Source organism: Haematobia irritans, chromosome 1 (assembly GCF_050003625.1).
Source record: "Haematobia irritans isolate KBUSLIRL chromosome 1, ASM5000362v1, whole genome shotgun sequence".
Taxonomy (NCBI): domain Eukaryota; kingdom Metazoa; phylum Arthropoda; class Insecta; order Diptera; family Muscidae; genus Haematobia; species Haematobia irritans.
The window spans coordinates 8183462-8208829 of record NC_134397.1 but is presented as its reverse complement, the minus strand read 5'-3'; the positions used below and the strand labels follow the sequence as shown (position 1 = coordinate 8208829).

Here is a 25368-nt window from a genome sequence, read left to right as displayed (position 1 = left end):
AACAACACTATGTTTTTTTATGTTTTTAGGAGAGTAACTTCATTTTATTTTTGAGGCCCATTTGCATTATGAAAATAAACCGCTTTCTGGGATTTCACAATGGTGCCAATCATATTTAAGACTTTCTGTAGACGAAGTCCAATTAGGGTTAATGCGATTCCCAAGAGATTAGTACTCAGCAAAACACATTTAATTTTTTGCTTATAAATTTATATTTTTTCCATAAGTTAGGGTTCATTTTTATACGGTCTTTCAAATCATAAGTGAAAATGAACCCCAATTTTATTTTGGGGTCGATTTTCATAATTTCATAAAACTTCGCAAAAGTTTATTTATGATTTATCGCTCTATATATATGTATTAGAAGTTTAGGAAAATTAGAGTGGAGATTTTACAAGGAAAATTTTGGTATTTTGACCATTTTTGTCGAAATAAGAAAAACATATATATGGGAACTATATCTAAATCTGAATCGATTTCAACCAAATTTGGCACGCATAGCCACAATGCTAATTCTACTCCCTGTGCAAAATTTCAAATAAATCGAAACAAAAAATTAGCCTCTGTGGTCATATGAGTGTAAATCGGGCAAAAGCTATATATGGGAGCTATATCTAAATCTGAACCGATTTCAACCAAATTTGGCACGCATAGCTACAATGCTAATTCTACTCCCTGTGCAAAATTTCAATTAAATCGGCCTTGACTTTGATTACAAAAATGTGTTCACGGATAGATGGACAGAGGGACATGGCTATATCGACTCAGGAGCCCACCCTGAGCATTTTTGTCAAAGACACCATGTGTCTATTTCGTCTCCTTCTGGGTGTTGCAAACATATGCACTAACTTATAATATCCTGTTCTACAGTGTGGCGCAGGGTATAAATAGCTAAACATCTGCAAAATGTTTCGTAAAAATACACAACATATAGAGTGGTCAATTTGAACCAAAAAAGGAACGTTTTAAACCTATTAAGGATAAAACAACATGGCTCTTTTAATGGCAGTGTTATCGCATTAAATGGCGAGCTAAACAAAATATTTAAGTATCGAACCAAAAATCGTTATAGTTGATTGAAGCTGAACATTTTTTAAAATAAAAAATTAATTGAAACATTTACTTTTTTAATCAAACTAGAAACATTAAGTCAATGATTCAACTTTTTCAATTAAAAAAATAATTGAAACAATTAACTTTTTAATCAAACTCGAAAGACCAAGTAAAATTATCGATTTTTTTAATTTCTAATTAAAAAAATTAATTGAAACAATCAATTGTTTAATCTAACTAAGAACACTAAGTTAGTTACTATTTCCATTAATAGTTGGTTAATTAAAGTTAGTTAATTAAAAAATTAATTGGGTTTTGCAATCAATACCACCGATAATAATATTATCGCTGCAATATTAATTTAAGCAACCGGTTAATATCCATAAAATTATTTTTATTGTTTTTGTGACTCTGCTGTTGTCCCTCAATCTCTATATACAAAATCAGTCATTAATATTGTATTATCCAACCTGGGTAGTTATTTAAATTGGAACTAGAGTGCGAGTATGGGGATTTTCTATCTTCATTTCCACTTCCCACTTTCTGGTATCAACTGGCAATATAACAATATTACTTAGTGGTCTGTAAATTTAAATGGAATATTACGCTTTCCACCTGGTTTAAGTTAATTGTCTACAAAACAATCAGGTGACACATGATCACTTGCCACAAAATCTGATCGCAGCATAGGCCCACCATCGTATATGGGACTACAACAACATTATTTAACGCCATCCAATTTAAAATGGACTTCATTCATTTATTTGCATTTCTTCTCATTATAGAAATTGGAGCCAACGAACCTACCACCCATAGACACAGGACAAGAAGACCATTGACCGAGACTACACCAAACATTTGAGCTACCATTATGAGACGACAATAGACCAAAGCGTAGGGCCAAACTATTAACCAAAGATTGTCACTCAACTAATGGAGATATTTTGCTGTGGGCCTCAAATGTAAAAGTGACACCAAAGTGCCAACAACGCATGCAGTCCAGCATACCAACGAAATATTTAGCCCAAGCTAGCTGGACGGAGACTTCATCAACTCGGTAAACTATTAGATTGCAATATAAAACAGAGAAATAGACCAGAGCCAGAGAGGGAGGGAAAGTAGAGCCTAGGAGACAAAGACAAAAGCCATACAAGGATTGCCCTAGCCAAGAATGCTACAGAAATATCATCCGAATCCTTTGTCACATTTCCTGGCTTTGCACAATTCACAGGCAAACTCTCATAATCATGTGGTGGATGCCCATACCTTGGCGACAACAATTGCGAATAGTCACAGTCAATTTCATCATCATCACCACCATCCACCTCCTCTGCTCCACCACCAGCATCATCAGAACCCCAGCCAACAAAATCAGACTGCAGCAGCCTTATTAGCAGCGAATCAGCATCAGCACAACACCCACCTACAACTGGTGGCGAACTCTCATAATTCGCCCAGCCAGCAGCAAAATTTACACTCGCCCAGCCAAACAAACAACACGCCACCACACCACCATCAACCAGACCATCAGACCATCCCATCCCCTCAGAACAATTCCAACCACAATCACAGCATCCTGCGCCATCAGCATGCCAGACACACACAGCAACTAATTGAGGCAGCGGCAGCGAATACAACCCTTGATGCTGGCAAATCCTTTACAATAGCCGCCATTTTGGGTTTACAAAAGAGTGCCATGGAAAGTTCGTGCAAGGAATACACCAACAATGTGATTAACCTTTCATTAAATGGTGGCTCGAGCAATAGCACCATCTACAACCAGAACGAAGACCATGACAACATTAACGATGATGGGCCACAGCAACAGATTCTATCCACCCCCGGAATACAAAGGAATCCTGCGGGAGATGAGCAACACAGGCTTCATCGGCATTCTCATGCCCAACATCAGAGAGATTCTTTGGCCCATAACAACAACAACAACAACAATAGGGAGGTTACTAACTTAAATCTAAACAAGTCCTCGTCAAATATTTGCAATAGCTTCCATATAACGACTCCGACTGCCAATAACAACAACAATATGATCGCCTCCAACAGTTCCACTGTAAATAGCTTCAATTGTGATAATGTAGCAGGTGCAGCGGCCACGGTTCTTATGAATCGTTATTTGCCAGGTGTTAGTGGGACAAACTCATTTGCGGCTACACCTGTGCTGGCACATTCTAGAGCGAATAGTTTTGTTGCAACAGCTCCATCAGCCTTACAGAGCCTACAGCAATTGCATCAACAACATGCCGCTGCTCATCAGAGTACGCTAAGCTTTCAACGGGAAAAACTGAAATCAGGTAAGAAAAAAAAGATATTCTAGAATATGCTTGGAGTTTTGAAGACAGAAAGAAGTTAACATACTAATACTTATATGGCTTCACTTAAAAAAGTGTTTACTTGGATCCAAAGATTTTTTGTTCTTTCATTAAAGATTTTGGTATTAATTCAAAGATGACGTACACAGAAAAAATGATGTCTTCAATAACGAAATTAATTTATCCAATTGGTTTTTAATTGGAATTTTTCAATAACAGAACTGATTGTACCAATTACCAATGTCATTAAAAAATTAATTGATTCCATTAAAAAACATAATAAATACAATTAATTGTTTAATTGATTTTGTTTTAATTAAAAAATTAGTAGTACCTATTAAATGATTCAATACTTTTAAAAATTCTATAAAAATTTGTATTGAAAAGTGTTGGTGATATTTTATTCTGTGTACAAATAAAAGTTAGTTTTAAAATCAAAATCATGTAAAAATTGTTTTTTTTTTCATAAAAAAAAAATAAATAAACTAAAGATTCAAAATAATGAAATAATTTAATTTAAAAAAAATGTTAAAGCAAAGATAACGATTGCTTTTGTTTTACTTGTTTATTTTTTTTTAATTTGCGTAAATGAATTTACAAAAATATAAAATGAAACATTAGGACTGAATGTCCTGATCATTCGCCCATCATTTTATATCCTGAACCACTCTGTGGAGAAGGGTATTTTAAGTTAGTCCATATGTTTGCAACACCCAGAAGGAGACGAGATCGACACATGTTGTTTGTGGCAATATTGCTCAGAGCCGGCCCCTAAGTCGATCTAGCCATGTCCGTCTGTCCGTCTGTCTGTCTGTGTACACATTTTTATAATCAAAGTCGTAGATCTGTTAGAATAGAATCCTATTGATTTAGGAAGAAATCGATTCAAATTTAGATACAGCTTCCATATACATATATCTTTCGTCCGATTCACACTCATATGACCACGGAGACCAAAGTTTTACATCGATTCAAGTGATTTTTTGCACAGGGAGTAAAATTAACATTGAAGGTTTGTAGATGGTATGGAAAACGTAGATTTACACTGAAAAAAGTTCCAAAGATTTTGTCTTTAACAATTTTGGTATTGATTCCGAGCCAAAGAAGCGGAGAAGGCATAATTCTCTTTTAAATTTGGGTTTTTGCACTTGCTTCTAAGAAGCAAATTTTAATTTTTCGTTTTTTCAGCATTTTTTTTCATATGCTATCAAAGTCCTTTAAAAACGAGTTAACGACAACTTTATTTTCCAAATTCAGACTCGACTTCCAGTAGAAATTATGCTATGTTTCAAGTAAAAAACGTCTTTAAAATAAAGTGTTGAAAAACATGTGCTATTTTTGAACGAATTTTTGCTTTGTAGTCAAGATGCAAAAATACAAGAAATTTAAAGACAATTTCATTAATTTTAAAGAATTTTTCGGAATTATTAAAGTCAAGTTGACCCTAGCCCAAAAATTGGACAAGGACTTTTGGACAAGGAAAAACTCTTTATATTAGAGAAATGCGTCTCCTATGCTAAGCAAAATTTGCATTCGTATTTTATAGACATGAAATCTTTGACCTCACGACAATATTTTTTTCAGTGTATAAAGTGGTGCAGGGTATAATATAGATGGCCCCCGATTTTAGACTTTCCTTACTGACTTTATATTAAAATTGTCTTTAGTTTTGGAATCTTTTCATAAAATTGACCAAGCAAAAAATGCGTCGCCAAAAAAGTAATGAAATGTTCTTTTTGGATCCGCAAGTGGTGCAAAATTGACGCAGAAGTGATGAATTTAACATGGGCTTGTCATTTCAACAGCCGTTGCACTGAATTTGCATCACTTCTTTAGGTGTGATCCGAATTCATTGTTTTGGATGTAGATTAAAAAATTCTGTGATATTTTGTCAAATAAATAATTATTATAATTTTTTATAATTTTTAATTGATTCTAACGCTTGTCGGAAACGTTTGACCTCAAATATTTTCAAAAATTCACAATTTTTTCAGAGTGGATTTAGCATTTTTTTCGGCAAAATTTAAATGATTTGTACCATTCATATTCTTACTCTGTTTTTAACTTATTTGAAACAAAAAAAGTTAAAATTACCCATTTAAAGTATGAAAAAAACCAAGTTATAAAAAATTGAATTAAAAGAACTTCCTGGGTAGTTAAAATAAAGAACATCATTGGGAGTGCATCTTCTGGAAGTGCTTTTAAAGTTGTGCCTTTGGAAGAACTTCGAATTTTTTTTTTTGCTGGGTGATCTTCTCTATGTGTTTTTGGTGATAAATGTAGCCAAATTGGACACAAAAGCAAAACGCATTATGGATCATTTCCTCCCATATAGGACGGTATGCACTTCTAACGAAACTTCCGCTACCCATTAGAAAAACATTGTCATTTGTTAACGAAAATTGTTTCCATTTTACTCCCACAAGAAATACATGGCAAAATTGTATTATTGGCATACAAAAAGAATTTTCGCAAGGGCTGCATACCGACCTTAAAGCCCAGGAATTTATACAAAGTTATCGACTATTTATATTTTCACTGCATTATTGGCATAGACATGATTTTAGCAAGGAGTGTCAGAAGAGGGAAACGAACCTAAGAGCATTGTTTGTATGTCGATAATGCAGACGTACATATTTTTCTTGAGTCCGGTATGATTCTCTTTGGGGAACTTTCGTTCCCAGAAAACAGTAAACGTCAACAATAATGTCTCGTTAGCAATTTAAACGGACAATTTCTTATCGGTGACGAAAATGTCTCTAGAGGTTCATACCGGTCTTTCTTCCATAATTCGATTGTAATAAAAAGTGCAATATTTTCGAGATTGATGAAAAGTGTGCTCCATTCAGTAGATTTTTTTTAGCGGCTGACCAAACCTAATTATTTTAGTATTGCTTGAAATTAATTTGGCATGTTATTTTTCTGCATTCTAGATATTTTGCTTATTTCCCTAATAAAATTTCTTTTTCTTTACAGAAAATAATAGTAAAAAATCATCATTGAAAAACAAACGTGTACGTACCATATTTACACCAGAACAACTGGAACGTTTAGAGGCTGAATTCGAGAGACAACAATATATGGTAGGACCAGAACGATTATATTTAGCTCACACTCTACAACTAACCGAAGCCCAGGTGAAAGTGTGGTTCCAAAATAGGCGTATAAAATGGCGTAAACATCATCTGGAAATGACCCAGCAGAGATTGGCATTACTAAGGCAAACACAAATTGTCCCAGGCAATACCGAACAAGCTCCCGTTAAAATCGATGGTACGGACGATGAAGACTGTGATCCAATCAAACGTGAAGATTTAAGGGATCTCAACGACAGTAGACAAGATACCGAATCCGAGTTGTCGGTATGTAATGACTCCATGGATGCGGAAAGTATTATAGATGATGAGGAGGACACGTAAAATGTAAAATAAATTAGATTTTCTTTTTATTTTGTCAATTGTAAATAATATTTATATGTATATGTGTTAAGTTTCATTCAAAAGTGTGACCGTGTAAATATTGTGTAATTCGATTATGAATTATTTATTATGAAAATAAATTACTTCCATAATATTAAAATGAATTGGTTTACGAATTCGGGTTTATCTCGCAATAACAAGCAAAAAAGTTCAAATCCCGTATATGTTGTAAAATGACTGTACTATTTTTTATTGCATCTATGATTGTTTCATTTTAAAGGCTTTAGAGGATTATTTTCCGCACCAGCTCTAGACCATTTTCCAAATTTTGATAGCGAAACGCTCGGTGTTTTCGATTCTTTACAATTTCAACATAAGAAATACTTGATAAAACTGTATTATCTACCTGAAAAAAGTCACAGGAGGTGTATACGGTATTTATATAAGATTGCACACAAGATATGTCGTCAATATTTTTTCAATTAAAATCTTAAATGAGGAAAAATATTCAATTAAACTATTAATTGATTTCATTAATGTTTTAATTGAAATAGAAATCAATCACAATAATTAACTGAATTCTTTTTAATTGGCGTTGGTGATTGAAATTTTCATTTCCATGATTGATGAAATTTCAATTAAAAATTAATTAGATCAAATAATTTTATGATTGAAACTAAAAATTATTTTTTCTCTCTATAGTTAGATAAATTGGGGCAATATTGTCATATTTGGGCCTATATATTTAAGAGATATTCTCAAATATATGCCTACTATGTAGTATCCACAAAAAATGCATTTCTATTTATGCTACCAAATATTTCGTGGCGGTTGTTACCGATATTCACCTTCGGTGAAAGTGTAAGAATTGTATTCCTCACTTGACACAACGAGCATAACATTTTATCCCCTTAATTAACACATGTAAACACTGCCTTATCGGCGTACATAATTTCCCACACTTGCATACTGGAATATAATTATAGCAATGAATTTCTTATAAAGCACCGGAAATATCGTAATTTGCTATCAAAATTTTCATTAGGTAGTAGTTATCGACTATTAAACTTACTTCTACCTGCAGATAATGCGGTGTCCCCCATATTTCTTATAACCCGGGTACGAAATTTCTGCTACCCATGGGCATTCGGTAACAAAGAATTTTGCATGAGGGCGATTTTGCCGATCGTTTAGATTCTGCTCACATACCAGGAACGTACGCAAAGAAAAGTGGCAATTTTGTGTACGTTCCTAAGAATTGAATTTTTCATGAGGGCGATTTTGCCGATTGTTTAGATTCTGCCCACATACTAGGAACGTACGCAAAGAAAAGTTCACATTTTGTGTACGTTCTTAAACATTGTTTGGCGATGCTAAATAAAAACCGCTACACCTACTCCAAAGACGGCAAATAAATAAAATGGTTTACATTAATTTATTTTGTATAAAGTTTAATAATATTCCAATACATACGTGTATAATAATCATAACAAATAAACATTCATAGATACATTAAAAAATATATATATATATAAGATTATAATCAAAAGTATACAGAAATATGCACAATATTCAAATTCGTATATCACATTGGTTTCAAATTATTTCATCTATTTCGACTGACTACTACTTGTTCCGGACAAGTTCAATTGCAGTTTCTTTTCACATAATTTTTTTATGTGTACTTGATTGGTGGCCTCAGCTTGCCTTAAAATTTTGCGAATATCTCCTAATCGTTCATATTTATTTGCCAATAAATAGGCCGATTTTAATTGACCAATGAAAATATGCGCCGCTATACGCATGTCAATATTATTTATTCGTTTCGTGAGATTATCTAAAGTGGCTTTGGTTTCAGGTTCATGATTATTAACGGCTGAATTGATGGCAACAGTGAGAATTTCATCTATATCTTGAGTGCTGGTACCACCATTATTACTAATAATACAGTTGAGAAGTTTTTCAATTTCCGGAAGACGTTGATTTAGAGCTAAATATTTTGCAGTGGCAGCATAGACTTTTAAGGGTGGCAGTTTGTAATGCTGTATAATTCTGTAATATATGTATGTACAGATATAAACAATTTTAGATATAGTTCGTTTAAGGGGCGTTTTCTCAATCTCCGGCTATAGGCAATATGTCAATCTTCCGATTAACAATTAACAAAATGTATGTTATTCTTAAAAGATTTATGGCTAGGGAAACCGTATTCTCATTGTATCACCCTTGGGTACCAACATTTCCTTTAGAACTACATTTAACCGGAAATTGAGAAAACTGCATATATACCTGCATATTATACCGACCTGTATGATAGACCAAAACCTTCTTCAATATTTTTACCACATACAAGTATCAGAATACAAATTTGTATTTTCTCAGGACCTTTGTCGAATAAGGTGGGTAGTGTTTTGACAGCATCAATACGAAGCTAAATAAATATATTTTTTTTAAGATACAGAAATTAAAATTTCATTTTAATAGCATACCTGCTTTAAATATTTCTCGGTAATAACTATATCGTTTCCTCTACTATTTTCCTCTTCACATTTGGCCAAAAACTTTACTACTTCCAATTGATTTTCAATGGTGGTTATGTGAGAATTCAACGATCTGGCATCCATTTGTAAGAAGAAATTACCACCTCCCATGGAACCGGTAGTACTTGATGTGCTCGACCGACGACTATTATTATTGCCTTTATTTGATTTTGTTGTGACATTCAAGGTTATCTTTTCCCATTCGGCATTGTCAAGTTCCGATTGCAAATGCATTCGGGCATTGCGCAAATGTTGAGCATTTAAATTTAGCTGTTGGAAATTCTCACAATTCATTGAATAGAATTTGATACAGGTCATACATGCCCTTATGGGATCTTTGAGCAATATTTGAAGCTCATACAACGAATTCAACAGGTTTTGTGTTTCCAAATAACGACAAGTTTGCAACAATGTGGAACGCCATATCAATAAGCGGCTATCGAACTCCAAAAGATTTTTTATAAGCAAGGATACCTTGCCGCGACTTAATAAAACCAAATATATATGATTTATAAAGATATCGGCATCAAGTTTTTGCAAGAGATAATATTTTAGCGTTGCCACTAATTCATCACGATTCATAAGAAAATGTATGACATCGGTATGAGATCCATAGGTTAAAAGATAATAAAGGCATTCCTCAAAGCCACTAGTTTTACGGAATAATTGTTTTCGTTTTATAGGCATTTCCTGATTACCAATGGAATTGTTATTAGTGTTTGTACCCTGGGTATATTGGCCCTTACTTATACGTTTCAAGTTGGACAAAGTATTTAGGATATTGATAGCAGGTTCATGAGATCGTTTGACATATTGTTCCTTTTTTCTCGAGAGTAAAGATGCCAGTGATGTATTTGAGCTACGTATTATGGAAGCCCTTTGTAAAGTTTCTGGTTGAGGTTTAGTGAATGGCATCGATTCGATAAGTTTTAGAATTTCTTGTAACAGAGGAGGGCCGTTGTGAGGTCGTTTTATCACTTTAATATCACAATCTTTTGATAGACCAAGGACATTGTCTAAATTATCATTGTAGGCATTTATTACAGGATTAAATATAATTTTTGATATTGTGGAAATTATATTTTCATTGGTCAACTTTGTCATACAATGGGAAAATTTTTCACGTGCTGAAATAAGGCAAAATTAAGGAAGCAAAAGAAAAAACAACATTCAACGAAATTATTTTATCCATGGATTACTGTTGCAAATGCTTATCCATATTTCGCTTTAAAGCAGCAATTTTAAGATTACTTTATGGACTTTTAGGAAGCTATTGGAAAACTACTTTGGGTTTTATGTAGCCTTCTGCAAATTTACCTGTTTCAAAGCACCCTGCCCTAAGGCAAGACATGCCATGTGCAGCCATAACACCTGCTGTTGACAATCCACATTTCAAATGGACTTCCAAGGCTAATTCCCATTTTTCAGCTTCCACCAAAGATTCAGCTAATTTCCATAAATTGTTCAAAGGGTCAGGAGGAATTAAATATTCGCAGCCATTTTGAACAACAGATATGATAATTTCGGAATCTTCTTGTATTGTTTCGAATTCTGCAGAAGCTCCGCGAACCTGTTATTGAGGAGAAATAAAAACTCGGTGTAAAGAAAATTAATGTAATGAAAAAAAAACTATAAAAAAATATGTATTGAAATATCATTTTGTTGATATCTCTTTGGAATAAGAAGGAATAAATATTTAAACAAAAATTAATGGAGAAAATATTGACCACCACAATGTGTGTTTAATGTAGGCGACAGGAAGCTAATCCCAAATTAATTTTTTATGATACATTTCAATTTACTTTACAACTATATAATATATCTTAATATATCTATGGGCCTTGAAGATTTCAGTAGTACTAAAATAAATAAAATAAAACAAAAATATCATTCGCAACATTTGCCATTATTGGTATTTTTTATTTTTTGCTTATAACATGCTCTGAATGAATAAATAAATAATTTTAGAGATCAATTCGAGCACAGTACCACTTTAGCTTACATACAATGATATAAAAATCAAATAATAAGGCGCAATGTTCCACCGTGGTGGTGGTAATAAGAAAATAGAAAGCAATTCGGAAAAGTCTAGAAACTTGGAATTTCATGCTAACAAAAAACAAGTCACTCGCCTTTGAAGGTAATAACAGGAAATTTTACATAAAATCACATCGTTCTTCTTTTGGTAACTTACCTTTGCTGCTAAAGCCAAACAATTCATCATCTTTGCCACCAATTCATAATCAACCTCTGGATTAGGGACCATTAACTTTTCCAACTTTCGGCAATGGAATAATAAAAGATCGACGCACTTCTTTTTGCCTAAATGATACTCCAAAATGGACAAGCACAAGGCCACACTCGGGGCGTGTTCATAACAAAATTCCTCACGCAATAGCTTATCATGAGTAATATTACCACTCAGTTTCCATTTGAAACGTTCCTCTGGCTTAAGACGAACTTTTGTCGCATTTACTACATCTTCGGCCTGAGAGTCACGATTGGCTTTACGTTGATTTATATCTTCACACAGATTTTGACAATCATTACAAACTCGTACTTCGACATCTTCGTAGAGTTCGGGAATACGCATTCTATGAGTGGAACATGAGAAACATACCACACGGCCACAACGTCGACAATGGTGACGACGCATAAGCATAGAGAAAGCAGTTCGTCGACAACACATACAGTGTGAGGCATCTTCGTCGCGAATCCATTCTTCTCTCGTTGGGGCCTGTGAAGGCATTTGAAATGCTCCACATAGAGAATCCAGTGATTGTTGCATATCACATGTACTCTGCGAACATGGTTCCGAGGAGGAATTCGTATCGGATATTTGATAGTCTAAGGCTTTTGTTGCATAGATCCTTAAGAGCAAATCAATACAATCGTTGGTTATGAAGTGCTCCTTCTGATATAGATTAAAATTGAGCAATATAAAGGCAGAGGTTTTAGTCGAATCATGCGAACCCAACTGGAAGCGAACTTTATGGGGCGAATTAGGGGCATGATGATGACCATGAATGTCATAGGCATTGCCATTTTTGTCGAAACAAAATGAACACAGTTTGTGAGAACCATAGGTATCACTTTGTAATTCTTGTCTTACGACTTTCAATACCTTACTTAGACTTTCGAATTTGGCATTCATTATCAACTCCTCTATAATTAAAAGAGGGTATTTTAGAAGAGTCCAAAATATGTTGCGCATTGTTGGAGCCAATTGATCAAATATTAGCAATGATATCTTGTAGTTTCGATAATTGTATTTCTCCTCAACAGAGGCACTACGTTCAAGATATTCAATGGCAAATTTAATCAAAATCAAAGAACGAAATTTGTCCTTATTCGAGTCCAAAAAACTTTTACAATCGACCGGATGAAATGTCTCCAATATTCGTAGTAAGTATTTCGAAGATTGTATTGATTCTTCCTCTTTCGATGACAATTTATCATCATCATCTGTTACATCCATAAGATATTTCAGAAGTATACTTAGGAATTGTTGTGGCTTAAATTTTTCCGACAACTTGACAACTTTACACCACTCATAGCATAGTTTGTATAAATTTAATTTTAACAAATGTTCAAAAATTGTTGCAGGAGTTTTCAAGCCAAAATCATAGGCTTGCGGCCATGACTCAAATAACAAAACCTCAGATACTTGGGCATAAACTCTTATGTCGGCCAATATAACTTCCAATTGTTGTAATAATTCTTTAGGAATTCTCTCGGCTGCATGACGATGTTGAAGCGTAGTCTCAATTAGTTGTTTAGCCAAGCGAGTGGAAGAAATTTTAGTATAATTTGCATGAATTAATTTGGCCCTGACGGTTATATTGTGGACTCTTGATGCCAGATATATATACTTGGGATCTTCGCGAATTAATTCAGCTATCAGACAGTCTATGCGGCTTTGCTTAATGGATCTTAATTCTACAATGAGGAAAGATGCTTGTACTAACTTTCAAATAAGTTGATAATACCAACCTTTTATGCCCAGATCCAATTCCAGTAGTTTCAATTGATCCAATTTAGAGGTAAGTTTTTCCAATGAATTGATATTAACTTGATCGCTTCTTAAAGCGGCAATAACTTTGTTACCATTATAAAGGAGTGAAGCTAGTTCATTCACTTCAGGCAACTGAACCAGTCTCTCCAAGTAGCCAGCATTAATATTGGGATCCTTTGGAAAATTGACACCGTCGTTGATGCCTTGCAACAGAAATACCAATAAGCGATTATAGTTGGCTATATAATTTAGTATTGTTGATTCTTTGCTGCAAGTTATGGAACGTTTACTCAACGAACTTCTTTCGACAATTTCGGGACACATGTTTAGGGCAATGATATGTACCAAATTCAAATTAAGAGCCGTTACATTCGCCTCTATTTCCAAGGGCGTCATATTGCGAGAAAATATCAAATCCCCAATAATATCATAGGGATCCAATTTCAATAGGTCTTCTATGCATTGATCTCTTTTGGGATTTCTTAATTTCTCCAATGTACTGAGATGTTGCATGTAATTACAGAATCTTTGATAATAATTGTATTTCGATTTAAGTGCTTGAAATTTGTTAATTAAAGTTTTTAGATCTTCACATCTCTTCAGCTCTTTTGGATCTTTGTGAAATACCTCAAAGAATATTTTTTCTTTGGCCAATTCCACAGCAAGTTTTTGGGGTCTGAGGGAGTAGCAATTATCACAAAGTATATCCCTTATAGATTTGTTCCGCAATATAGCCATGCAATCTGCGATATTTTCCAAAAAGTTCAATGGTCCCATATTCGAGGGAAATTGACATTTTTCCACTACATTTTCGCTGTCTTTGAAATTTGGATGTATGGGCTGAAGACGTTTAATAATCATTAAAATACTGTTGGTTATATCACGATTAAATGGAAGACACAATATTAAATCACAAATAACTGCGGCCTTTAGATTCGCTTCTTCGAATTGTGATAGAAATCGATATTGGGGATTTTGCTTGTGTTTCCTTATCAGTTCTTTTACAAGCTCTGTTTGTTTTATGCTTTGCGTTTGAGCAAAATTATCAATTATGTTTATAATCTTTGATACCTCAAATCCCTTGGCGGCCACAGAACGAATACGATCTACTGTGGCCACTGGTTCATTGGAATCGAGTGAATCTCTCTCCTGTTGTTGATAATTATCGTATATCACGGAAAGTTTTTGTTTAACACGCTGTTGTTGCTCCATATATTCCAATTCCAAATTTAATTGAGAATTGTGTAAATTAAAATTCTGCAAATATAGAAAAAACTGCTTAAAAACTCCTTAGCTTGATATAACAATCAAAGGTTAAAATTAGGTTATATGACGGTGAATGGAATTTATTACAAAACTCTTAGACTATTCTCTTGGAAATCATCATGGTGCAATGGTCATTGCATTGATCATTAACAGCCTTGTGTGAAATGGTGGAGCTTTTGAAGATTTGAAGGAGGCCAACATTTTTTTCAACATTGAGTGAGTTTTCAATATCGCAAAAAGGTCACATTGATCACAAACAGCTTGTGTGAAATTAATATTTGTGATTATCACATGAAACAGATATTTTTTCTACAAATACAGAAAATTCGACTTACTTTATGAATCTTGAAAACCTACTTTGAATTTTGAAAATCTAGTTTATGTGATTATGATTTTCGTAAAAGGAATATTGAATAGTCGTTATTTGGTAACATCCAAAGCAGATTAATCGGTTTGGGTTGATTTGCAAATAAACAAATTTCTATGGGGAAAATTTGTTTACTTTTGAATTATAATCCGATCTTTCCATTTGACGTTTCAGAGAAATAAGAAAATTCAATTTTTTTGAAATCCTAAAACGGGTTAAAATCGAAAAACATGAAAATGAACGAAAATGAATTTTAAATACTTGTTTTGTTGTAAAAACAACAAAAAATAACAGTTCATTGTAACAACATGAATTTTTAAAAATGGACTAGGAAGTAGACATGCCGTACTTTCAGTTTGATGGGTCTACCGATGCTCAAAGCCAGATTTTCGGATTAACAGAGAATGACAATTTTTTCACTATCAGGGTTCGGTTTTTGTAACGAAATCCAGTTAACCGATTTACCGGTGTCGGTTTTAGACAACCTATATGAGACCATCAGCTCAGAAATTTATTCACCAATATTAACCATGTTTAATTTGGGGAAAATATTGAACTCAGTTACATATTCGATAAACACCTGTAAAATCTACTTTTTGGTTTCATTAAAATTTAAAAAAAAACACACATTTTTAGGTTAAATAAATAAAATTAATGCATTAATTAATTCTTACCTCAATAATTTGCTTGGTTTCATGAATTTCTTTAAAAGATAAGGCTAAACATGCCAAACGTTCCGGTGAACTCAGAAGTTTTGGAACAACACTTTTCTCTTCCATTATATCAATTGGGATTTCATTCTTCTGCGACTTTGATGGCACTTTCATGGAACTTGATAAAACAGAAGCTCTTGCTCGTGATTCCAGTAGATTCTTATCACGCCCAACAGCGCCACTAAATGTAGCACGGCGTCTCTTTTTTACAGCTTTACGGCGAGCCATAGAGTAATGATGGGTAGTAGTGCCTTCATCGTCACTAGATATTCGTTCATCGGAGTCTGCATGGAAATGTACCATATTCACCAATGCATCAGGATTTAAATGTATGATAGATGCACATTCGGTTTGTTTTCGTTCCATCTTTTCAAAGAATGTAAATTTCCACAAAAAATCACCAATCGTATCGACGATACTTTGAAAACGATTTCTCATTTCAGATGAAGCCATTTTATAATCCGGTGAATGAAGTTTTTTAGTGACATAGGTTTTGAGAAAATTAAAGAGGCTTGCAAATGATTTGGGTCTACATACAAAACCAAATTTTCCATTTTTATTACCCAATATTTTGGATTTATTTTTCTGAGGTGTGTTTGAGGATTTCGCCGAAGAGTCCTGGACAATATCATCGTCTGTGTGTGAGGAGGAATCTGAGTAATTCAATTTACGATATTTAATACCTTTTGAATCTTGATGAAAATGTTCCCATCTAAGAAAAATGAACGTCATTACATCTTCCAGTGTTTGACAAAGTAAATCAAAATTTTTTATTTGTCTCAACAGACCACTCAATGTTTGTATTTTTTGATTATAGAATCCATCAGTATTGGCAATTGAGGCAGGAGCAGTGACGATATCATATGTGGTGGCTAATATGTAATAACAACATAACAGTTCCAATTCTTTCTCCTTAAAAGAAAACATGGGAAGATTTTGTTGACATGCATAATAGGACTCTACAAGATCTCGGATTTCTTCATAGGAGCTCATTAAACGATGTTTAGTTATAACTTCAAGTATGCTATTTGTATTCAATAGATCTTCAACTTCGATATTAGAATAGGTTTCGGGAAATTTACCTATGTACCGCATTAGAAGTATCAATCTCTCGAAGTCTTGATAAAAATATGTATAGATGGGTAACAAATCTGCATCGACGTGTTCAAAATCCATTAACTCCAATAGTGACTCCATATTTGGGGCTAATTCATTGAGGCTTTTAAATGCCTTGGAGGAAAATTCATGAACCAATTTTAATATAATTAAATTATTTCTCAACGTAGGATCTTCAATGCTCTCAAAAGCCTGTAGTTCCTCTATCAAGGGATTCATGAAATGGGCCTTTGATTTTAAAGCATGGTATAGCACAAATTCTTTGCTTCCCAAAGGCTGTTGGAAAAATTGCCATCTTGTATCTTTAAGATATTCCAAAATGTCGACCATTAATTGTTTATCCTTTCGGCTTAGTAGTGCTAAATACAAATTTTCTCCTAAATTCGTTTCGCTAAGACATTGTTGGAATTGTTCACGCATTTCACCTTGCAAAGCTTCATTGAGAATGTCATCGGGTATTTTTATTAAAAATTGCAAGAATGCCACATTTATACCAGTCTTTGCAACTAATCTAAGCATTTCTTCAAAAGTTCTAATTATAGCCCATTTAATATGGACCATTACATTGGGAGGTTGCAATAGTAGTATATCCAAAATAGGATAAGGTTTCTCTTCTAATAGACGAAATGGTTTATTTCGCAAAAGAGTTTTATTTGTCATTGCGGGATTTTGTAGGTAAAGCTAAAATAGAGAAGCGGAAAATAAGTATGCGATGAAAACTTGAAATGGACGTGTGTAAATAAATATAAAAAAATGATATGGTTTTTATAAGAATAGGATTATCATACATGTCTAATCGATTGAAGGAAAGAATTGTTTATCATAAGTTAAAAAATGACCCATCATTTATTGAGTGATAACCAGTGTATTGTTGTGCATAGCAAATCTGTGATTAAAACCGTCCATTCTTGTGTTCGGCCTTCGTTCGAAAAATGTATTCATGTTTATTTCCGACTTTATTTCGACTACGTTATGCAATGACGGATGTACGGACTTAACAATTTTGCCATAGTTGATTCTGGGTTTGAGGAATTATGCACAGCTTACGCACCGATTTTTTGATTTATTTATTGAAAATATATCTTTTAAATTAAATTTATTAAAATTAAAAACCTACGGTAGAATTTGTTTAGTAATTGTATTTTATATTATGGTTTTGTAAGAAAATTAAGCAAGACTCTACTTAGAGCTACTATCTCAAAGTTTTCGAAACTGCCGGAATGTTAGACAAAAGGGGTATTTGCCCTTTGTGTTCAGTTTCTTACAGATCTGAGCCTTCTAATATGTTTGCCTTAATAATTTGTATAAAATATTTCCTTTCTTTTCGCAGTATAATACCCATAAAATAGGACAAATTAAGGCTAGACTAAAGTGCAAGACATTTTTAGATAGAAGTCTGAAATCCCAATTTTCCATACAAACCTTGAGGAACTTTTGCTCTTCTGCTGTAAGCAAAAGTAAGTAGTGTTCCATATTATTCTCCATCTTGAGTTCAAGCGAAATCAATCACACGCTTATTCCATTTACAGTCCACTACACTGACTTAGTTTAGAGATAAGAATTTAGGGAGTGTTTTTTTAAACACAACCTCTGTGGTTTTATCGGAGGATGCTTTGTAATTATCTTTTATTTTACTTCGATTATTCAATACCATTTATATACCCAGCTTCTTATTGTGTGTTGAATCACTAGATTAAATTTCCACTAGTTTCACATAATTAAAAATTTTATGGAAAATCTTTTGTTTAATGATATTGGGCATTAGACGCACTCCGCTTTACAATGATATGATGATATGAGCTTCTTGAGAATCAGTACAATAATAATCTGTAGCTGCACTCTTGCCAGCTGTTGAATGCAGAAACATATGTATCTTTATTTTGACAGAGTTGCCGCTTTTTTGGAAAAATATATTTCTTTTTTGGGAAAAATATATTACTTGGTGGGAAATGAATTGAAAAAGTCTACTTTTTTAAATTTTTACATATCGTGCATTTTACCAGAGCCCCTTTAGCTGATTCCGCCAAGAAATACAGCCAATTTCTCAAATCCGAAACGAACGCTTTCATTCGACTGAAATACAGATTTTCCTGTTTAAATTCTAGTCGAATGAAAACATTCGTTTCGGATATGAGAAATTGGTTGTTATGCGCTTTACAGACTATCAGTTATTCCGGACGGAATGTCGGTGTTTGTAAAGAATCTTACAGTGTGTCGGATCGATACGACTTGTCGGCGATGACTAAATCCCATAAACATGCAGCAGTATCGATTATGCCTTCGGACTTAACTGATAATGTGCACAAGATATGGGATATGTTCGACACGAGCACTGTTGTCCGGAATAACTGAGTGTCTGTAAAGCGCATTATGCGACTGTAAGTTTATCCGTACGACGGTGGTTGTGTCGAACATATCCCATATATTGACCACATTATAAGTTAAGTCCGAAGGCATAATCGATACTGCTGCATGTTTATGGGATCGATAACACATTTATCTATTATTTAGTCATCAACGAATTGTCGTATCGATTGGACACACTGTAAGATTCTTTACAAACACAGACATTCCGTCTGGAAAAACTTATAATCTGTAAGACGCATTAATGTGACACCGACCTTTTACCATTGTTTTTTATGGCAAGAATTCCCGGGATTTCGAAATCACTCTTTTTTTTGAGAACGATAAGTTAGCTTACAAATCAGTCAATTTGCTTCAAAAAAAGGTGTAGACGTCAGAGAATGAAGCCGCCGAGTCGCGCCGCCGATTTTAGCCGTCGCCGACCCGTTTTTAGCAGTCGACGCCGCCGCCGAATATGTCGACTCATCTCGACTCAAATTTAGCCGCCAATTAATCTAAAATATTGATTTATATCAGAAAAATTTAATAACATTTGTTATAGTTTTTGCCAAAATTTTGAACTTTCCACCTTCAATGAATTAGTATCATGTTGCTATAATAGTTTTACAAAAATTTAGCTCAAAAAATTTGAATGAAATGTAAATTTGATTGTATGATTGGTTGTACAACTAATCTTATTACAATTCGGAAAACTTCAAATTGATTTTATAATAGATAATTTTGCGCCGCCGAATAGATAATTTTTTATCGGCTTAGCCGTCAAGCCGCCGCCGCCGGAGGCAAATATTTAGTGTCAGCCGCCGCCGACAAAAATGGGTCGGCTTCATTCTCTGGTAGACGTATAGCATTTTTTTTTTCTTTTAGAAAATTCTGTTTTATCAAAAGAAACAAGGAAACGAAACAAAGTTAAAGACAAATTAAAAACCACTCATTTACAAACTACAATTGAATGGACTTGAGACGTCTATAGCTTTCATGGCCTAAAATATCACCATTCCCACATCCCGATAGACATCTCTACCCAATAAACACAAACATTTGAAAAATGCTAAATTTCAACAATTTTTCAAACATATAGTTCAAACCAAGGCATATTAAAGAGATAAAGTCATGCAATCAGGTGACTAATATCGATATTCATCTTGTCAAAGGCTTTGTTTGTTTACATTCTTTGTGTACATAAATATTGCTTTTATTTACATTGTGTTATAATACAACAACACTACACATACACAAAATGTCAACTTAAGAGACCTGTCATTTTAGTTTGACTTTCTAAATATCATGGGGTGTACACATGCTTGCTCGTGACTCTACCTTTAATTAATATGCCTTGGTTCAAATTCAAGGCATATTAATTAAAGGTAAAGTCATGCAATCAGGTGACTAATATCGACATTCATCTTGTCAAAGTCTTTGTTTACGTTTAGTAGGTTTGTTTACATTCTTTGTGTACATAAATATTGCTTTTATTTACATTGTGTTGTTTGTATGGGTTTAGTTTTATGAAACTTTTCGCCTACGTGTTAGAAACTGGGGAGAAAAATAAAAGAGCTTTCTTGAAAAACTGTTAAATATAATTATCTAAATTTACAACAAAGTCCAAACGTTCAACAATACAACAACACTACACATACACAAAATATCAACTTAAGTGATCTGTCATTTCAGTTTGACTTTCTAAATATCATGGGGTGTACACACGTTTGCTCGTGACTTTACCTTTAATTAATATGCCTTGGTTCAAATTATATAGTTCATAATCAGATGTTTATATCACCATACTCTATTACTCTACAATGTTGTGTGAGGAAAATGGCAACACTACTTTAATGCAGCTGTTTTCCTCTTGTAAGCAATTACTAATTGTTTATTGTGATATTCTTAAGATACAGCAATAAAGGAGCGGTGAACAAATACGGAATGCATCAGTCCTATCAAATTCAATCTGTTTTAAAACAGGGGGTACACATCGAGTCCATTGCTGCATACGGTAAATCCCATCGTGCTATGAACAAATGTCGATGTATAGTTTTACTTTATTATCTCTAGACAACAATGTAATCCTGGGAACTCGAAGTGGTCAATTGATTATGTATTCCGTAGATGAAAAGGGAGCTGTTGATATGTTGATGTTTAACAAAAACTTCAGCAAAAAAGCTATTGTTCAAATGGAAGTTATTCCAGAAGAAAACCTTTTGTTTATCCTTACGGATGCAATGATACATGTTTGTGACATTAGCCATATGGAAAAAAATTTTACCTTTATTCACAGTTCGGAACTAACTAAAGGATGTAGTATTTTTACAATGGATGTTAAGGTAGACGAAGGCAAATACGAATTGTGCCAATATTGACAACGATGGGAGACCTCCAGTTAAAAGTAAATTTTGTTGTTTTTTAGACATATATGTCGACTACCGGGAAGTCTGCCAATGTGGTTCGAGTTTGCTGTGCCATTAAGAGGCGTTTACAATTTTTTTATTGGAAACCAGATGTTTTGGAATCGCCCAATTTTAGCATTGAACTTAAAGATGTACCAAAAGCTTTGTGCTGGGTCGATGATTTAATATGCGTAGGCTACAAAGATGAATATGTAATATTCAATGTAAGTAAAATTGCAATTACATAGAATCGAACTTATTGAACCTTCCTCTTATTACACAATAGATCAAATATAATAAAACGGAGAAACATGATCTTATCGTTACCTCATCCTCCCACAGCATGGATCCCTGCATATGTCTATTGAAAGACATAATTGGTGTCTCAAAGGACGAATATCTTGTTACTATAGATCCTAGCGAATATCTTGCTCGCAAAGATGACAAATCTAAGCCTCAAGCAATCGATGCTACATCGTCGGGAAAAACCAAAAATCCATTAAAACCCATTAGTTGGTCCGGGCCTCTATTGTCCTTGGTTTGGGATGAACCATTTGCAGTTGGTCGTGTCTCTACTGGCATTGAAATTCGTTGTTTAGAAGCGAATGGTATCAATAAGGATACTCTAGTCCAATTTATTCCAGAGTTGAACAAGACCAAGCATATGGTACGTTCCGGCCAAGGCATCATATTTTGTGCAGCTATTTCCGAACTATGGTGTATTCGTATGGTGGATATAACTCTACAGCGCCAACAATTATTACAGCAAAAGAAGTTTCAACTGGCAATTGAATTAACGGTGGGTTAGGTTATCCTAACATTAGGTCTATTAATAACCAAAATTTTTATATACTTTGCAGAATATTTCAGATGAACCCTCAAAAGCAGAAACCATACGACAAATTCACATGCGTTATGCCAAAGAATTGTTTAGCCTAAAGCAATTCTCTGCTGCTATGAGTGAATTCGAAAAGGCCCAAGCAAATCCTTATGATGTTATACGCCTATTTCCCAATCTACTACAGGATCAAAGTAGTAAAGCAGCCGTTGATAGTTTCGATGCTACCGTCCCTCAAGTCGCCATGCCTCAGTTGGAGGACAAAGATTTAGAAAATGCTTTATTGGCTTTAATCGAGTTTTTGGCTTTGGCCAGACAGAAAGAAGTAGTTAAACTACGTGATACCAAAAATGCTTCCAAATCGTTGCTATCTATAATCGATACCACACTTTTAAAATGTTATTTACAAACAAATGATTCCCTGATAGCTCCTCTATTGCGCTTGAATCAATGTCATTTGGAGGAATCAGAGAAAACCTTGCTAAAACATGATAAAATTTCCGAATTAATTATTCTCTACCAGACTAATGGACAACACAAGAAAGCATTGGAACTTCTGAGAACTCAAGCAACCAAAGAAGGTTCAAATTTATATGGCAATGAAAGAACCATACGATATCTTCAACAATTGGGTCCCTCACATTGGCCACTAATTAAAGAATTTTCCGATTGGGTTCTAAAATCCGATCCAGAGCAAGGTCTCAGAATTTTCACCGAAGATTTTATAGAAGTGGAAAATCTCCCAAAAGCCCATGTTTTGGATTATTTGCTGAGTCAGCACAAGGCATTAGTTATACCCTATTTGGAACATGTGATCAATGATTGGAAGGAGACCAATACCCTTATGCACAATGTCTTAATAAAACAGTATAGGGAAAAAATTCAAAATATTACCAAAGAACTTGAAAAAGATGAATCGCAAAAGCTACGCGATGAACTCAAGGAATATCGATCCAAGTTGTATAATATGCTGGAAAGTTCCAGCCACTATTCACCAGATGTGGTGCTTAAAGATTTCCCCATAAATATAATGTTGGAAGAGAGAGCGTTGATATTGGAACGTCTTAAGAAGCATGAAAAGGTTTTAGCTATTTATGTTCAAATTCTAGGGGATATTGAGAAATCTTCCAAGTATTGTGAAAGGAACTATGAGGATGAACCAGACATATTCTTCATTTTGCTTAAAACTATTCTGAATCCTCTCAAAGAGCCACCCTACGAAGGTGTTGAATTACACCCAGATTTCAAAACACCCAACCAAGACGTTGCCGTAGAATTACTAAATAAATATGCTACAAAAATTGACCCAAGCAAAATATGGCCGGTAAGTGTAAATAGAATTCATTTTATTTTAATTTTTCATGACAAAATATTTCAATCTCTAGTTCTTACCCGATGATATGCCCGTGTATCGTATGCTTAATTATCTGGATACGGTTATACGCACCAAAACAGCCCATGAACATCACATGGAAATGAAAAAGGCTCTATTGCAAGCGGAGATACGACGATGTACCGATCTAGTGCAAGAACAACAAAATATAAGTTTTGAAATTAATGAATTCACTGCTTGTCCCGAATGTAAAAAACGCTTCGCCAATCAAAGTGCTTTTGTGCGTTATCCGAATGGGGAAATTGTGCATTTATCGTGTCATGACAAACGTATTATGGCCTCGAATCTTTTTTCAAATTGAAGTGGTCTGCAATTGTTACATATATAAGTTTTCAAATTTGTATTTTATCTAATATTTACTTTATCAATAAGTTATAAAGACAGTCGTGGACAAAGTAATAGAATTATTGTTCTATGAAGAGATCATAATAAATAGTATTCGATAAATAGAATTGAACCACCATTGGCTTTTATATTTTAAGGTCGGTATGCACCTCTGTGTTTGCTACCATATGAAATGCATTGGAAAGCTGCATTATTGGCAAACAACATTAATTTTCGTTAGAACTGCATATCAGGCTTTAAAGCGGAATATTATTGTTGTCATGCTAATTAGAAATCAACTTTGTTTTGTATCGATAAAGCAGTTTTGAAACGCGGTTTTTTTTAATCTCTGGCAATTTATTTTACCCGTCGATAGGACAATTTTGGTGTGTGGTTCTTTTTTCATAGTTCGTCGATAACATAATTCTAACGAAATTTCGTTGGAAAAACTGCCTAGCGATATTTTAGTTAATTTCTTAAGGACGGTATGCGCCTCTAACGAATAAGAAATACATGTCAAAACTGTGTCATAGTTTGGAATATATATATATATATATATATATATATATATATATATATATATATATATATATATATATATATATATATATATATATATATATATATATATATATATATATATATATATATATATATATATATATATATATATATATATATATATATATATATATATATATATATATATATATATATATATATTTCTATCAATATGTAGTCCAAAAAGGGTCTAAATAGATTAATAGAAATTGAATTGATATCTCTAAGGAAAATTTCGCTAGGTATTCGTAAAATCTTATGAATACTGACGTCTCTTGATTCATTTATAGCTTTTTAGTTTATTGATAGCGACATAGTTAAATAATAGTGTCTATAGTAAATGTGAGGATGGTATTAAATTTTGAAATGTAGGGTTATTTTTGACATTTGAAATCGGTTTTAGTACAGGAAGGAAGAAGGTGGGTACTATGTTCGTTTTTACCACCAAAACGATAAATTGGAAGTGCAAAAATATAAATGCCGTCAAGCCGGCGGCGGCGGCTAAGTCGATATAAATTTGTCCATTCGGCGGTGGACAATTATCCATTATAAAATCAATTTGAAGTTATTCCAATGGCAATGAGATTATTTGTACAACCAATATTAGAAACAAATTTTCTTTTCATTCAAATTGTCTGAGCTAAATTTTTGCAAACTTATTATAGCATCTTGAAAATGATTGGTTGTG

General features: G+C 33.7%; 3 protein-coding genes across 3 annotated transcripts; 2 read left to right on the top strand and 1 right to left on the bottom strand.

Annotated features, from left to right (window-relative positions):
- Positions 1–1857: 1857 nt before the first annotated feature.
- On the top strand, positions 1858–6842 carry LOC142220168 (uncharacterized). The gene is made up of 2 exons (XM_075289150.1): positions 1858–3362; positions 6357–6842. The coding sequence occupies exons 1-2, from the start codon at positions 2225–2227 to the stop codon at positions 6797–6799; spliced, it is 1581 nt and encodes a 526-aa protein (XP_075145265.1). The 5' UTR covers positions 1858–2224; the 3' UTR covers positions 6800–6842.
- A 1369-nt stretch (positions 6843–8211) lies between these two features.
- Sptz (zinc finger FYVE-type containing 26 spastizin) lies at positions 8212–18633 on the bottom strand. The gene is made up of 8 exons (XM_075289149.1): positions 18239–18633; positions 15662–17497; positions 13333–14611; positions 11534–13278; positions 10657–10909; positions 9289–10466; positions 9106–9230; positions 8212–8851 (listed from the first exon to the last, which is right to left on the bottom strand). The coding sequence occupies exons 1-8, from the start codon at positions 18299–18301 to the stop codon at positions 8410–8412; spliced, it is 6921 nt and encodes a 2306-aa protein (XP_075145264.1). The 5' UTR covers positions 18302–18633; the 3' UTR covers positions 8212–8409.
- A 2381-nt stretch (positions 18634–21014) lies between these two features.
- Vps39 (vacuolar protein sorting 39) lies at positions 21015–24252 on the top strand. The gene is made up of 6 exons (XM_075289148.1): positions 21015–21173; positions 21233–21501; positions 21585–21788; positions 21851–22363; positions 22425–23726; positions 23788–24252. Exons 1-6 carry the CDS (start codon positions 21104–21106, stop codon positions 24094–24096), a joined length of 2667 nt encoding a protein of 888 aa, XP_075145263.1. The 5' UTR covers positions 21015–21103; the 3' UTR covers positions 24097–24252.
- Positions 24253–25368: the final 1116 nt, after the last annotated feature.

Bases quoted from the DNA above. Each gene is read 5' to 3' on its own strand.
- LOC142220168 (XM_075289150.1), top strand. From the start codon at position 2,225: ATGCTACAGAAATATCATCCGAATCCTTTGTCACATTTCCTGGCTTTG. The intron at 3,363-6,356 runs GTAAGAAAAAAA...TTTTCTTTACAG, and splicing joins ACGGGAAAAACTGAAATCAG to AAAATAATAGTAAAAAATCA.
- Sptz (XM_075289149.1), bottom strand. From the start codon at position 18,301: ATGGAGAATAATATGGAACACTACTTACTTTTGCTTACAGCAGAAGAG. The intron at 10,910-11,533 runs GTAAGTTACCAA...CCTCAATAACAG, and splicing joins GTTTGGCTTTAGCAGCAAAG to GTTCGCGGAGCTTCTGCAGA. The intron at 10,467-10,656 runs GTAAATTTGCAG...GCCTTATTTCAG, and splicing joins GGCAGGGTGCTTTGAAACAG to CACGTGAAAAATTTTCCCAT.
- Vps39 (XM_075289148.1), top strand. From the start codon at position 21,104: ATGCATCAGTCCTATCAAATTCAATCTGTTTTAAAACAGGGGGTACAC. The intron at 21,502-21,584 runs GTAGACGAAGGC...GTTGTTTTTTAG, and splicing joins TTTTTACAATGGATGTTAAG to ACATATATGTCGACTACCGG. The intron at 21,789-21,850 runs GTAAGTAAAATT...ATTACACAATAG, and splicing joins ATGAATATGTAATATTCAAT to ATCAAATATAATAAAACGGA.